We start from the raw sequence: 16,373 nt of genomic DNA on the forward strand, positions 1-16,373 counted from the left end.
AGTCCTTCGCAGTGTGCTCCCCAGCCGCTCAGGCTGGCATCTGTGGTGAGCAGAGTCCACGTGGGGGAGGACATCTTCGACCCCCTGCTCATGTGGTTGGACTGCAACCACCACCGTAACTGGGTCCGTACTCTGGCCGGCAGAGGTAGGTGCGTGGAATAGTTCCGTAGACGGGGTCTCCACCGAGAGAGCAGGGAGTGTTGTAGAGGTCTCATATGGGCCCTTGCCCAAGGTACCACTTCCAGGGTGGATGCCATGAGACCGAGAACCTGCAGATAATCCCAAGCTATGGGCCAACTGGCTCCCATCAGGTACTGGATACGCATCTGAAGTTTCAACCTTCTCTTGGCAGTGAGACTAACTGTGTCTGCCTGGGTGTCGAACTGAACTCCCAGGTATTCTAGTGACTGGGAAGGCTGTAGGCAACTCTTGCTGAGGTTGATTACCCAGCCCAAGCTTTCCAGAAGGGCGATCACTCTGTCGGTTGTCCGATGGCTCTCCTCTCGAGACTTTGCCCTGATCAGCCAGTCGTCTAGGTAGGGATGGACCAGAATTCCTTCCCGTCTGAGTTTCGCTGCTACCACTACGACCACCTTGGTGAAGGTCCGCAGTGACGTGGCCAACCCGAAGGGCAGAGCCCGGAATTGGAAGTGGCGTCCTAGAACCTTGAAGCGTAGGTAGCGCTGATGATCCGGATGGATCGGGATATGCAGGTAGGCTTCCGACAAGTCTAATGCCGTGAGGAATTCCCCTGGCTGTACTGCGGTCTTGACGGAGCGCAAAGTTTCCATGTGAAACCTCGGGACCCTTAAGTATCGATTGACTGACTTGAGGTCCAGTACAGGCCGAAAGGTGCCCCCTTTCTTGGGTTCCATGAAATAAATGGAATAGTGTCCAGAATTCACTTCCCATGCAGGTACTGGGATGATGGCTTTCAAGGACAGGAGCCTCGCCAGGGTAGCTTCCAATGCTGCCTTCTTGTGTGTGGGACAGGAAGATTCCACAAACCTGTCTGGAGGGAGGTGATGAAAGTCTAGATAATACCCTACTCGGATGATGGCGAGGACCCACTGGTCCGACGTAATCTCGACCCATCTGGGGTAGAAGAGGGTTAACCTGCCCCCTATGGCTCCGTCCCCCAGATGGATCGGCGGATTCTCATTGTGAGGTGCGGCCAGGACCTGAGCCCGGGCCTGCTCTCCTCTTGCTCTGCTTGGTCCGAAAGGACTGATTCCGGGCCTGAGGACGAGGTGCCTGGTAGCGACCCCTGTAGGGAACGAAGCGCTGGGAGCTTCTACCCCTGGAGGGCCTTGGAAAGGCTCGCTGGTTCCTCCTGAACCGATCTTCCGGCAGTCGAGGTACTGGAGAAGCGCCCCACGTGCTGGCCAGTTTATCAAGGTCGCTGCCAAACAGGAAAGAGCCCTTAAAGGGCAATCTGGTGAGGCGTGTCTTTGAAGGCGCATCGGCTGACCATTTCCGGATCCAGAGCTGCCTCCTGGCAGCTACGGAGGATGAGATCCCCTTGGCTGTTGTTCGGACTAGGTCTGATGCAGCATCCGTGAGGAACGAGAGAGCTGACTCCATGTCTGCTGCTGGAGCGTTGTTCCTGACCTGTGACAAACATGCACGCATCACCACTGTGCAGCAGGTTGCGATCTGCAAAGATAGAGCTGCCACCTCAAAAGTGTGTTTCAGAATGGCGTCCAGTCGCCGGTCATGAGGCTCCTTGAGGGCCGTCCCCCCTTCAACTGGAATGGTAGTGCGCTTAACCACAGCGCTAATCAAGGCCTCCACCTGAGGGCACGCCAGCAGGTCCTGGATAGCCGGTGCCAGTGGGTACATGCCCGTCAGGGCCCGGCCCCCTTTGAAGGAAGCCGCTGGTGCAGCCCATTCTAAATCAATCAGTTGTTGTGCGGCTTGCAAGAATGGAAAATGGCGGGCTGTAGGACGAAGACCTTCCAGCAGGGGGTTCTGCGCAGAGGGTACCGTAGCGCTGGAACCTGTAATATCCAACTCCGCCAGACACTGAGACACCAGGTCGGAGAGATCCTTCTTAGGGAAGAACTGCCTCATGGTTCTATATGGCTCAATCCCTGGGGAAAGTTCCCCCTCGTCCGGGAGTTCGGACTCGTCCGGTGAAACCTCCTGTTCTGACTGATCTGGACTGTCCAGCGGCGGGAGGTCCCACTCACGATAAGGACGTGAGGGTCCAGGAACAGGATCCGCAGGAGCCGCCACCGCAGCCGCAGCCACCGCAGGAACCGCTGAAACAGCAGGAACACCAGGAACAACAGGAACCGCAGGGCCTGGACGGGAAGCCGTTTGCATCTGTTCAAAGGCATGAATCCCCTTAAAAAGATCCACCCAGGAAATTGAAGCAGCCTCTAATCGCCGGGGTACAAGATCCCCCGGGATTCCCGAGTGGTCGAGACTGCCCGCTAAATCCGGGGTAGCCCCTGGGGAACTGTCAGCAAAGCGTGGCTGAGACTGGTCCTGGCCCGAGGGTCCCACGGCCTCCTCACATTGGGCACATAGGGAGTCTGGCTCTTCACTGTGCGTAGCTCAAAGCTGGCATGCGGAGCAGAGGCCGAGGGCTTTAATGTCAGATGCAGGCGGCGCCCCCGCTGAAGACGCTGAGGCGTTCTGTTCCATTGAAAAGTATGCGCTGAATAAAAAGCGGCAGCAATATACGCTTAATAGAACAGGCGCTCAATAATAATAATATGCGGCAGCTATATACGCTTAATAGTACAGGCGCACAATAATAATATGTGGCAGCAATATGCGCTTAGTACAACAGGCGCTCAATAATATGCGGCAGCAATATGCACTTAATACAACAGGCGCACAATAATAATATGCAGCAGCAATATACGCTTAATACAACAGGCGCTTAACAATAATAATAATATGCAGCAGCTATATACGCTCAATAGAACAGGCACTGAATAATAATATGCGACAGCAATATAGAAAACAAGCGCTCAGCCCTATGCGGCTAACAATATACGCTCAATGATATGCAATATGCTCTCAGCAATAGGCGGTTAGCAATACACGCTCAATGGTATTCAATATGCTCTCAGCAATAAGCGGTTAGCAATACACGCTCAATAGCATTCAATAGGCTCTCAGCAATAGGCGGTTAGCAATACACGCTCAATAGTATTCAATATGCTCTCAGCAATAAGCAGTTAGCAATACACGCTCAATGGTATGCAATATGCTCTCAATAATAAGGCAATATATGCACAATGAGGAATATAATATGCGCTTAGTCATAGAGCTGCACCTATTACGGGTGCTCAATACCTGAACAAGGCCCACAAAATGGCGCCCTCCACGGCGTGCCACGCCGCCGATCCTCTGTTCCTCGGAGACCAGAAATAAGAGATGTACGCCTTACCTGATCCTCGGCGCTTCCCAGCTGGAACCCGGGCGGTCTCCAGCTGCGGGGGCAGAGGGCAAGTACCTTCACCGCTGCGTTTGAGGATATGCACCCGCTGCCTCGTCCACGCCGGGACCGAGGCGCCTCGTATGCCTCACCCGAACCTCGCCCGGGGGCTACGTCCCTGCAGCGATTCGGCCACCGGACCGAGGACTTAAACCTCCGGGGGATCACGGAAATCACCCCGGGAAACTCTACTGGGGGAGGTACCTTAGGGTATCACCGCAGGAGTGCGGGGCTCGATGCTGTAGAAGTTTTAGTTGAAAGAAAGTAGAATGTAGAAAATAGAAAGTAGATTTGGAAAACACGCTCAGCGAGCGTGCAGGCTCTCCAAACTGCTTTGGAGACGGAAATTACTAAGTTGCTACGCTTCCTGTGGGGGTATATATACCCGTGCTGACGTCAGATCCGTCTCCAACTGCTAGCACGAGCATACTATACCCATTCGTTCTGAGTCCATCTGGCTACACGCCAGGAAATGACTTGTTTCTGACCAGACATGTTGCCCCAGGAAGTGTGCTGTCTGCCAGGTACCAAAATCCAAGACATTATGGAGATATTGCTGAAAATCCTCAAACCTACTGACTACTATTCAATGCTACTCATCCATGTTGGCACAAATAATACTGCGCAATACCACACAGATCATATCAAAAGTGACTTCATGGCTCTGGGGGAGAGGATAAAGCAGATAGGTGCACAGATATTCTTCTTCATCCTCCAGTCATGGATAAAGGTCCAGGCAGGGAAGCTCACATTCTGGAGATAAATGAATGGCTGCGAAGATGGTGTCTAAGAGAATGTTTTGGCTTCCTAGACCATGGGATGATGTTTCAAGGTCTACTGAGCAGAGATAGAGTCCACCTGTTGAAGAAGGGGCACAGCGTCTTCCAACACAGACTGGAAAACCTACTGAGGGCAGCTTTAAACTAGAATCATTGGGGATGGATAAACAAAACCCTAAGATAAGTAAAATATTAAATACTTGTATAGAAATGGGGAAAGGGGGCAATATCTGAAAAACTATGTACACTAATGTTCATAGTATGGGAAATAAAGTTCCAAATGTAGAGGCAATCACTGAAGAAGCCAATTTAGATGTAGTGGCTGTCATGGAGGCTTGATACACAGAAAACTATGACTGGGATATAGTTATACCAGGCTACAATCAATTCAGGAAGGAAGGAAGGAAGGGAAGTGAGACATCTAAAATATAATATAAAAGCAACAGAATTGTAGGGCTTACGAAGTAGGGAGGGAGCACTTGGGTTATTTTGGAAAGAGGGAATAAAAATTATTTATATTGATGTAATCTTCAGACCTCCATCACAGACAGAGGAGAGGGATAGAGAATTAATGGAGAGATATTCACAAATTGGATATGAAAGGAGAGCTGCTATTATTAGGAGATTTCAATCTGCTGGATGTTGACCTGGACATTCTAGAAGCAGGGAGATCCTGGATTCTCTACAAGGAGAACTGAGTAATGGAAACCACATGGGTGAGGCAATACTGGAGCTGGTGCTTACCAATGGGGATAGCGTGGTTCAGCATTAAAGCACAAGAGATGAAGGTTCATTCAAACGCAAGGGTTCTAGACTTCTTTAATTACCTCAAAGAGTTGTTAGCTGGCTGGAAAAATCTAGGTGAAGCAGACGAACAATGGACAAAGCAGGAGATACAGTATAATACAGACAACTAACTTTTTTTTTTTGTAGGAAAGTAAATAAAGGAACCAGGAAGAAGAGGCCACTATGGTTTTCTAAATACGTAGTTGAAAAGATAAGGGAGAAAAGGCTAGCGTTCATTAAGTTACAAGAGATCACAGAATGTGAAAGGCAGGCAGGAATATCTGGAAAAGCTAAGAAAAGCTGGGAAAATAGTCAGGAATACAAAAATGGAAATGGAAAAAAATAACACAAATATGGTAAAATGAGGGGATAAGACTATTTTTGCTATGTTAGTGATAGAAGGAAAGTGGCATTGTGAGACTAAGAGGTAAAGGGGAGGAATATGTAGAGGCTGATGAAGAAAAAGCAAAATTACTTAATATATTTCTGTTTGATGTTCACTGTGGAAGGACCTGGAGCAGGCTCATAAACAAACACAAATAAGTTTGAAAATGAGGTAAACCTCAATTGATTTTCAGAACAGCATGCTTGTGAGAAGACAATTAAACTTAAAGTAGATAAAGTGATAGGGCCAGATGGGATACATCAGAGGTTATTAAGGGAACCAAGAGAAAGCCTGGACTGGAGAGGGGCGGATGTGGTACTTATTCATGAAAACAGAAGTAAGGAGGCGGCTAACTACAGGCCAGTTCGTTTGACTTCTGTGGTGAGCAAATTAATGGAATCGCTGCTTAGAGGATAGTGCAATTTCTGGATTCCAATGGATTACCTGTCCTTACAGTTGGGTGACATCATCAGATGCAGCCTAGCACAGAAAACCTTTTGCCAAAGTTTCTATAAGTTTGATTGGCACACTGAGTGTGCCCAGCATGCCACTATCTGCACATCCACGTGAGGTCCCCCTTCAATCTCGTAACATAGCAAAAAATAAGAGTGAAAAACAAAACAACAAAACGCATGATGACCCAACTCCACGGGGTGGCAGGTGGGTTTCCTGAGGACTAACATCCTACTATCCTAGGAGAACACCTGTTACAGATAAGCAACTGCACTTTCTCCTAGGACAAGCAGGATGGTAGTCCTCACACATGGGTGAATACCAAGCTCCAGGCTGCTCCTGGCCACAACGAAGATCAACAGTCGCCGAACAAGATGCCAAAGGGCACAACTGAGTGCTGTGGGTCAGCAGGGAGATGGCCTGGTTTCAAACAGTGGCCTTAGGTAGGAAGAGTTGAGTCTAAACCTGGAAGAGACTGCAGAGAACAGATTGGCTGAAGGCAGTATCCTGTAGACCATCCTTGTCCAAACACTAATGGGCAGCGAATGTATGTAGATAACTCCACTGCTCAGCAAATGATGGCGACCTCCCATAGGTGGGCTACTAACACCACCATGGCCCTCACAGAGTGAGCTTTGATTCGGCCTCCCAGCTAAAGGCCCACTTGTGCATAGCAGAAGGTAATGAGGTCCACCAGCCAATTAGATAGAGTCTGTTTACCCACCGCAACTCCCAGCCTGTGTCGTCGAAATATACAAAGAGATGAGTAGATTGCCTGTAAGCTGCTGTGCATCTAAGTAGAAAGCCAAAGCCCTTTTGCAATCCAAAATATGAAGAGCCCGTTCCCCGAGTGGGAATGAGGCCTCGGAAAAAAGGTGGGCAAAACAATGGACTGACTGATGTGAAATTCAGTCACAACCTTAGGCAGGAACTTGGGGTGTGTACACAGGACCACACAATCATGAAAAAACTTTGTGTTTGGTGGGTACGTGACCAAGGCCTGAAGAACACTGACTCTATGAGCCGAAGTGATCACCACTAAGAACCTTCCAAATGAGGAACTTCGGGTCGCAGGACAGTAGAGACTCGAAGGGAGGACGCATGAGCTGCGCTAAAAAATATTAAGGTCCCAGTACACAACAGGAGGCTGTAGAGGGAGCTTCAGATGAATTAGACCCCTCAAAGTGACCCATTAAAGGTTGTACCGAGATGGACATGCAAGCAACACCCTGATGGTATGCACTAACGGCACTGAAGTGAACCCTGACCGAACTGATCTGAAGCCCAGACTCTGAAAAGATGCTACAAATAGTCCAAAAACTTGAGGAGAGGGCATGTGAATGGATCTAAGCCATGCCCCTCACACCAGGCAGAGAACCTCCTCCATTTTGATCTGGAAGACTTCCTGATGGAAGGCTTTCTAGAAGCCACCAGCATCTGGGAGACATTTTCAGAGGTGTGCAGGGACTGAAGGACTAGGCGCTCAACATCCACACCATCAAGGCCGATGTCTGAGGTTTGGATGGTCCAACGTGCCCTGGATCTGAGTGATCAGATCGGGCGCAGACCCCCCGAGTCCTGTTGAAGTTTTAGAAGAGTCTTCAAGAGGAGCGGGAGAGCAGGATATGCATACAGGAAGCCTTTCCCCCAGTGAAGAGAGAAGTAACTGCAAACAGGGAGCAAAAATTGCTCGCCTTGCAGTTTACAGGGAGGCGAAAAGGTCTACATCCGGGATTCCCCACTTGTGGAAAATCCGGGCCGCCACCGCCGGATTCAGGGACCACTCATGCAGCTGAAATGAGCAGCTTAGATGGTCTGCCAGCACATTCATAGTCCTGGGTAGGTATGTTGTCTGCAGTGACATCCCTTGTGCCAGGGCCCAGGCCTAGAGCTGCACTGCCTCCTGACAGAGGAATGACCCCGTGCCCCATGTTTGTTGATATATCCACATCGTGACTTTGTTGTCCGTCCCAGAATGCCCAGAGGGTGTAATGAATCACCTGAAACTCTAGGAAGTTTATCTGGCAGAGAGCTTCCAATATGTTTTGAAATTCCTGCATATGGAGGTCTTTTGGACAGTAGATAGTACTAATGTACTGGTTACTCACCCTAATCATTAAAGCTTTCACTGTTGAACGAAATTCAAAATAAACTTTCTGAACTCCTAGAGATTGTTTATTTATTTAAAGACTTTTCTATACCGACATTCATATAAAATATCACAATGGTTTACAGCAAACTTTGGTAAAAACGCAACAGAAGAATCAAAGTTACAAAGAACAAGGGGTGGGGTAACTTGGAAAGGAAGAGAATTAGATATCAACGAGGTAAGGCAGTCATGGTTAATAGTTAACTAAATAAAAGCGTAGTTGACTAACTGGTTAGTTAGAGGAGTGATCACTGGGATCCAGTGGTTTCTAAACTGTGGTTTGAATACAGTGGCTTATATACAGTGACTAATATACAATGTATTCTGTTATATGTACTGGAATTTATATTAAGGCAATATAAAACGGTAATATACTAATGTAATATACTAAAGTACAATATACTAAGTACCACACTACCCTCCTTTTCTGTGCACATGCATGCTGGAAATACAAATGACCAAGTGGACAAAGCGCTTTCAAAAGAATGGAATCATGCATAGTGCCATGATCCTGAAATAAAAAGCAAATCCAGGTCACTCTGTACTATATCATTCTGAATAAAATCTTTTTTGTACTGACCTTGCATCAATAAAACCCAATCAGATAAAACTCTCTTCAACTCTATCTGCAAAGCCACAACCCAATCTTTCTATAGGGGGGCAGACTACAACCCTCAATTTGGCGAAATAATGGCGTCCAACAGGACAGCCCTCATACCTACCACTCCCATATACTACCGGTATGGCTTTTCCCATAAAGGCACACACAAAAATAAAACGAGTACCCGAAAATTAAACATCACAGCCATATGATCAACTTATTAGAGAACGTATAAATCTTTAACCTTGACTTAACATGCCCACATCAGGTCCAGGGTCCCTCAAAGGAGCACACAAAGGGGTAGGCCCTTGCCTAGGTGGGAAGCCTTTTATCCCATACTGGGCATCTTCCAGTGGGGGGGGGGGGGGTGTTTATGTCATCAAATTGCGATGCAGATGTCTCCTCCATCAGCGACTAATCAAACGGTTCAGGAACCCAGGAAATAAAGTAATTGTTGCATAACCCTCTCAGCCGTCTCTTCTCCTAGCTGAACTGCCCTAATCTCTTTAGCCTTTTCTCATAGGGGAGCCATTTCATGTCATTTATCACTCTGGTTGCCCTTCTCTGAAGTTTCTCCAGTGTAACCAGGGGCGGATTGTAGGAAAATATCTGCTCAGGGATTTTTTCAAAACTGGCCCATGGGATATCAGACGCTCTCATGCACTTTTCTCTGCAGCACGTATGTTAACAGCTCCCAAAAGCATGCCAAGTCAACCCTGGGCCCAGCAGAACTGAGCCACAATCTCTCTAAAATAGTTATTTAGGAAAGATAAGTTTACGAAGTTAAGTACATTCTAGACCAGGGTGAGCAGATCTGCAGCCCCTGTTCCATCTAAGCAAATTGGTTGGGCCCTCTGCACATCTGCTTATATCTCTTATAGAGATAAATCCTGGATTCCCACTCTGGCTCTTGAACCAGTTGCAAGAAATGACACTGCCAGCAAACATCAGACACACATATACGCTCAGTTTCAAACAGATTTTTAGACTGCAGAAACTTTATTGGCATATACATAAGTACGCGGGATTCTGCCAGGCACCTGTGACCTGGACTGCCCACTGTTGGAAATAGGATACTGCGCTTTATGTACCTTTGATCTGACCCAGTATGGCAAGGTTTATGTTCTTATGTTAAGGCACATACTCTTTCTCCAGCAAAAAGAAACACCCACACATTCTGTGTCAGGAAGAAAGATATCCACACATACATTCTCTCTCACAGACAAAGTGTGTATGAGTGTGTGTGTCACTCTGACAGACACACACTCTCCCTCTGACAAACTAATGTGTTGCTGCTTATGTGCTCACACGGTGAGCATCCAGCACTGCTGCATCATGGTGTAAAGTTCTTGCTCACTGGCAATTCTTCTCCATTCTACAGCAGCCCCCTCCCTTTTCCCTTTTCCAATCCTATTCTCTAGGAGACTGGCTGGTTCCACAGCTAGCTGCTTCTCTCAGAGCTCAGTACAGTTACTTCAGTCAGAAGATTCCCCAACACTGTACATGTACTTCCTCCAGGCTTTACTTACCCCCTTTGCTCCTGTTCCTGTAGCTTGCCTCCACTTCTCTGCAATCTTCCCACCACTCTTAATACATTCCCATTGACTGCAGGCTACACAGTCTACTGCTTTTATGGTTCCCCCGGCTCTGCTTTGCCTACCAACTCCACGGGAGAGGGGACCAGAACTGACCCATACTGTTCCCTTTGCTTATAAAAAAAAGAGAAAATTAAGCCTGGCCGAAACTAGGGAGAGGCACTAACCCAAAACTAGCACAGATTCAGATAGAATCCTGCTTTCTCTCCCACAAATAATTTAAAAAATATGTATTTTTAGAGACAGACTGTACATGAAAAAAGAACATTCAGGAATCTAAGGTAAAAATATCACTTACAAAATGTGTATTACATGCTGTGGTACCAACCAGAAAACTCTACAAAAAAGACACCTGTAGATATATAGTATTAGGACTACACAATCCTTGCTACAAGTCCTTCAGTTAGTGTAGAAAACTGCAGTTAGGCTGATTACAGGTACACAAATCAATCACAGCACCACGCTGAGGCTTAAAGAATGACATTGGTTATCTGTACAGCAAAGAACATGGTTCAGGTATTTTATTCTGACCTGAGGAAGGTAATATAAGCTCCAAAAAGCTAGTCAAGAAATGTGTTAAGTTATTCCAATAAAATATATATGTTTGCTTTGTTAATTTTATTTCCATGGCTTCTGTATATGTATGATCACTGTATATAAATGATGTATTTAAATCTGTATATAAATCATATGTATGATCACTGTATATAAATGATGCTAATAAAAATATTTATAACAGAATATATAGTGATCATCTGAGAATTTACACAAGTTTTTGGGTATATCAACTCATTTGTAAACAAAAACATATACTATTCCTAAAGAGAGAGCACTAAAAAAAACACAAAACAAAGTAATAGCAGAAAAAGAAAAAAAAAAAAAATCAAAATGGCCCATTCAGTCTGTCTAGCAAGGTTTTTAGGGTTTTAACTGCCGCTCTGTGCAGGTTGCCCCTATGATTTTCTTAGATGCACAATACAATCATTTCAAATCAGAAAATATTACATTTAGTTGAGTAGAAAAAAATGTTAAAATGCTTTTTGAAAAAATAAAATTGTGGTGCAGTTTTACCTTTTTGTTCCCACTCTGTGGTTTGGTGCAATGTCAATGGTGTCTGTAGCTGAATCGTGTCTCACTGCTAGTCCAAGGTCTGCGATACAGCACGTTCCATTCTTTTTCACTAAAATGTTTTTTGATTTCAGATCTCTATGAGCAATAGCTGGTTTTCCTGTGGAAACAAATCTTAAGTTATCAATATAATCAAACTTGAAAAAGACTATTTCAATATCAGATAGGCTAAATTGTAATTACATAGTAAATGATCAAATGGCCCATCTAGACTAGAAATATTTCCTCAAAGGCCAGAAATGGGAACAACTGAAAAAAACAACAACAAAAAAACCCACACCCCTAGCTTGAAATACTTTCTTCTTAACAAGATGCATGGAATGTTTTTCAAGATATGGTTTTAAATTATCAGCACCAACCATTAACCTCTCAAAATGCTTGCTAGTAAACTATAAGAGCAAAAGATGTGCCATGTTGGGTCAGACCAAAGGTCCATCCAGCCCAACATCCTGTCTCTAATAGTGGACAATCTAGGTCATTAGGAAGTATCTGGCACATCCTAAATAGAAGATCCAATTCCTGATGGCTCACTCCGTGTTAGAGGCAATTACTTTCCTCAAGTCCTCCCGGCTAATGTATTGTCCACAGTGACTCCAAGATCACTTTCCAGGGTGGTTAATCCTAATATGAAACCTGGCATTGAGTACCAATAATTTGGATTTGTTTTTCCTGTGTTTATCGTTTAGCACTTATCCACATTAAATTTCAACTGCAATGTACATGCCCATTTTTCCAGTCTCATAAGGTCTTTCAATTATTCCTCAGTCTGCTTGTGTTTTAACCACTTTGAATATTTTGTTTCATCTGCAAATCTGATCACTTAACCTTTTGCTCCCTTTTCCAGACTGTTAATGAGTAAGTTAAACAATACTGGTTTCAGTATAGATGCCTGGGGCACTGTACTATTTACTTCTCTCCATATGGAAAACTTTGCTTCCTATCTTTTAACCAAATTACCAATCCACAATATGACCACCTCCTAACCCATAACTTTAGTTTTATGAGGAGATTCTCACAGGGGACTTTATCAAATGCTCTCTATAAAGCCAAATGTACTGTGTTCATCAGCTCACCTTTATTCACATTTATCCATACCTTCAAAGAATTCCAATGGGAGCACTGAGAGGATAGGATCACCTTGCTGGTGGCTGAAAGGAATCAGGAAGTTTTTGCTTGGGTCATTGTCTTTTTTAAAAGTATTGAGGCAAAGCTAACTATTTGGGATTATTATTTAGTGTGTTTGTGCTTTTAACAGTCAGTAAGGCAGTGAATAAACAAGTTAGACTGTATTTTTAAATAGACAGTCAATAAGGCAGCTAGTAAGCAGTAGGTAGTGTGCTTATTTTTAAAAGTCTGTAAGGCAGCTAGTAAGCAGAACTGAGTGTTTGTATTAAAAAAAACAAAAAACCCACAAAAAGTAGCCAGAAGCTAGAAATAAGCTAGGAGCAGTGTATACCTAAGTTAAAAGGTTGAAAAGTTCAGCTCAGTGTTGAGGTAGTGTGATTTGGTTTGAATAGGTACCAACATTTGTTAATCAAGAGAGCAGTGAGTCACTCTGGCTGACTAACTGAAGTTAGATTGTTTGGAAAATGTGGGAGGGAGGTTCTGGAAGCCAAATGTAGGCTCTTAGGTAGAAAGCTTAAATCCAGAACCTCCAGGGTAGCATGCTCTGAAATGCTCCCTGTTCCACGCGCAGGTCACCAGAGGCAGGCAGAGCTCCGGAGTCTCAATGCGTGGATGAGACGAGGGTGCAAGGAAGAGGGATTCATTTTTGTTAGGAACTGGGGAACCTTTTAGGGAAGGGGGGAGTCTCTTCCGAAGGGATGGGCTCCACCTTAACCAGGATGGAACCAGACTGCTGGCGCTAACCTTTAAAAAGGAGATAGAGCAGCTTTTAAACTAGAACAAAGGGAAAAGCTGATAGTCGCTCAGCAGCGCATGATTCGGAGAAAGGTATCTTCAAAGGATATTAATGATGCATTAGAATTAGGACATCCCGACAGTGAGGTTCCAATAATAAGAAAAGTAGTCCAAGTTCTTGTAACTAAAAACTCACCTGAGCTAAAAAATTCTAACCTTATCCCTATCAATTAAAAAGCAGAATGAAAATACAAAAAACCCCCAAACTTTGAAATATTTGTATGCTAATGCCAGAAGTCTAAGAAGTAAGATGGGAGAATTAGAATGTATAGCAGTGAATGATGACAGACTTAATTGGCATCTCAGAGACATGGTGGAAGGAGGATAACCAATGGGACAGTGCTATACCGGGGTACAAATTATATTGCAATGACAGAGAGGAGCACCCGGGAGGCGGTGTGGCGCTTTATGTCTGGGATGGCATAGAGTCCAACAGGATAAACATCCTGCATGAGACTAAATGCACAATTGAATCTTTATGGGTAGAAATCCCTTGTGTGTCGGGGAAGACTATAGTGACAGGAGTATACTACCATCCACCTGGTCAAGATGGTAAGACGGACAGTGAAATGCTAAGAGAAATTAGGGAAGCTAACCAAATTGGTAGTGAGGTAATAATGGGAGACTTCAATTACCCCAATATTGACTGGGTAAATGTATCATCGGGACACACTAGAGAGATAACGTTCCTGGATGGAATAAATGATAGCTTTATGGAGCAATTGGTTAAGGAACAGACGAGAGAGGGAGCAATTTTAGATCTTATTCTCAGTGGAGCACAGGACTTGGTGAGAGAGGTAATGGTGGTGGGGCTGCTTGGCAATAGTGATCATAATATGGTCAAATCTGAATTAATGACTGGAAGAGGAACAGTATGCAAATGCACGGCTCTCGTGCTAAACTTTCAAAAGGGAAACTTTGATAAAATGAGAAAAATTGTTAGAAAAAAACTGAAAGGAGCAGCTACAAAAGTAAAAAATGTGCAAGAGGCGTGGTCATTGTTAAAAAATACCATTCTAGCAGCACAGTCCAGATGTATTCCACACATTAAGAAAGATGGAAAGAAGGCAAAACGATTACCGGCATGGTTAAAAGGGGAGGTGAAAGAAGCTATTTTAGCCAAAAGTTCTTCATTCAAAAATTGGAAAAAAGGATCCAACAGAAGAAAATAGGATAATACATAAATGTTGGCAAGTTAAATGTAAGACATTGATAAGACAGGCTAAGAGAGAATTTGAAAAGAAGTTGGCCGTAGAGGCAAAAACTCACAGTAAAAACTTTTTAAAATATATCTGAAGCAGAAAACCTGTGAGGAAGTCAGTTGGACCGTTAGATGATCGAGGGGTTAAAGGGGCACTTAGAGAAGATAAGGCCATCGCAGAAAGATTAAATGATTTCTTTGCTTCGGTGTTTACTGAAGAAGATGTTGGGGAGGTACCCGTACTGGAGAAGGTTTTCATGGGCAATGATTCAGATGGACTGAATCAAATCACGGTGAACCTAGAAGATGTGGTAGACCTGTTTGACAAACTGAAGAGTAGTAAATCACCTGGACTGGATGGTATACACCCCAGAATTCTGAAGGAACTAAAAAATGAAATTTTAGACCTATTAGTAAAAATTTGTAACCTATCATTAAAATCATCCATTGTACCTGTAGACTGGAGGATAGCTAATGTAACCCCAATATTTAAAAAGGGATCCGGGGGCGATCCGGGAAACTACAGACCGGTTAGCCTGACTTCAGTGCCATGAAAAACAGCGGAAAATGTTCTAAACATCAAAATCACAGAACATATAGGAAGACATGGTTTAATGGAACAAAGTCAGCATGGCTTTACCCAAGGCAAGTCTTGCCTCACAAATCTGCTTCACTTTTTTGAAGGAGTTAATAAACATGTGAATAAAGGTGAACTGGTAGAAATAGTATACTTGGATTTTCAGAAGGTGTTTGACAAAGTTCCTCATGAGAGGCTTCTAGGAAAAGTAAAAAGTCATGGGATAAGTGGTAATGTCCTTTCATGGATTGCAAACTGGCTAAAAGACAGGAAACAGAGAGTAGGATTAAATGGACAATTTTCTCAGTGGAAGGGAGTGGGCAGTGGAGTGCCTCAGGGATCTGTATTGGGACCCTTACTTTTCAATATATTTATAAATGATCTGGAAAGAAATACGATGAGTGAGATAATCAAATTTGCAGATGATACAAAATTGTTCAGAGTAGTTAAATCACAAGCAGATTGTGATAAATTGCAGGAAGACCTTGTAAGACTGGAAAATTGGGCATCCAAATGGCAGATGAAATTTAATGTGGTTACGTGCAAGGTGATGCATATAGGGAAAAATAACCCATGCTATAGTTACACAATGTTAGGTTCCATATTAGGTGCTACACCCCAAGAAAGATCTAGGCGCCATAGTGGATAACACATTAAAATAGTCTGTTCAGTGTGCTGCGGCAGTCAAAAAAGCAAACAATGTTGGGAATTATTAGAAAGGGAATGGTGAATAAAACAGAAAATGTCATAATGCCTCTGTATCACTCCATGGTGAGACCGCACCTTGAATACTACAGAAAATGTCATAATGCCTCTGTATCGCTCCATGGTGAGACCGCACCTTGAATACTGTGTACAATTCTGGTTGCCGCAACTCAAAAAAAGATATAAATGCGATGGAGAAGGTACAGAGAAGGGCTACCAAAATGATAAGGGGAATGGAACAGCTCCCCTATGAGGAAAGACTAAAGAGGTTAGGAATTTTCAGCTTGGGAAGAGACGGCTGAGGGGGATATGATAGAGGTGTTTAAAATCATGAGGGGTCTAGTACGGGTAAATGTGAATCAGTTATTTACTCTTTTGGATAATAGAAAGACTAGGGGGCACTCCATGAAGTTAGCATGTGGCACATTTAAAACTAATCGGAGAAAGTTCTTTTTTACTCAATGCACAATTAAACTCTGGAATTTGTTGCCAGAGGATGTGGTTAGTGCAGTTGGTATAGCTATGTTTAAAAAAGGATTGGATAAGTTCTTAGAGGAGAAGTCCATTACCTGCTATTAATTAAGTTGACTTAGAAAATAGCCACTGCTATTACTAGCAACGGTAACATGGAATAGACTTA

The 16,373-nt window shown here is 44.3% G+C and overlaps 1 protein-coding gene across 1 annotated transcript in view; it reads right to left on the reverse strand.

Moving 5' to 3' along the window:
• The window catches only part of LOC115084709 (TGF-beta receptor type-1-like), a 52,865-nt gene that overhangs the window by 14,531 nt on the left and 21,961 nt on the right, over window positions 1–16,373 (reverse strand). The window contains 1 exon segment of the mRNA XM_029589933.1: window positions 11,274–11,430. Within this exon segment, the coding sequence (XP_029445793.1) occupies window positions 11,274–11,430 (157 nt within the window).

The sequence above is a fragment of the Rhinatrema bivittatum genome, chromosome 2 (genome assembly GCF_901001135.1).
Source record: "Rhinatrema bivittatum chromosome 2, aRhiBiv1.1, whole genome shotgun sequence".
Classification (NCBI taxonomy): domain Eukaryota; kingdom Metazoa; phylum Chordata; class Amphibia; order Gymnophiona; family Rhinatrematidae; genus Rhinatrema; species Rhinatrema bivittatum.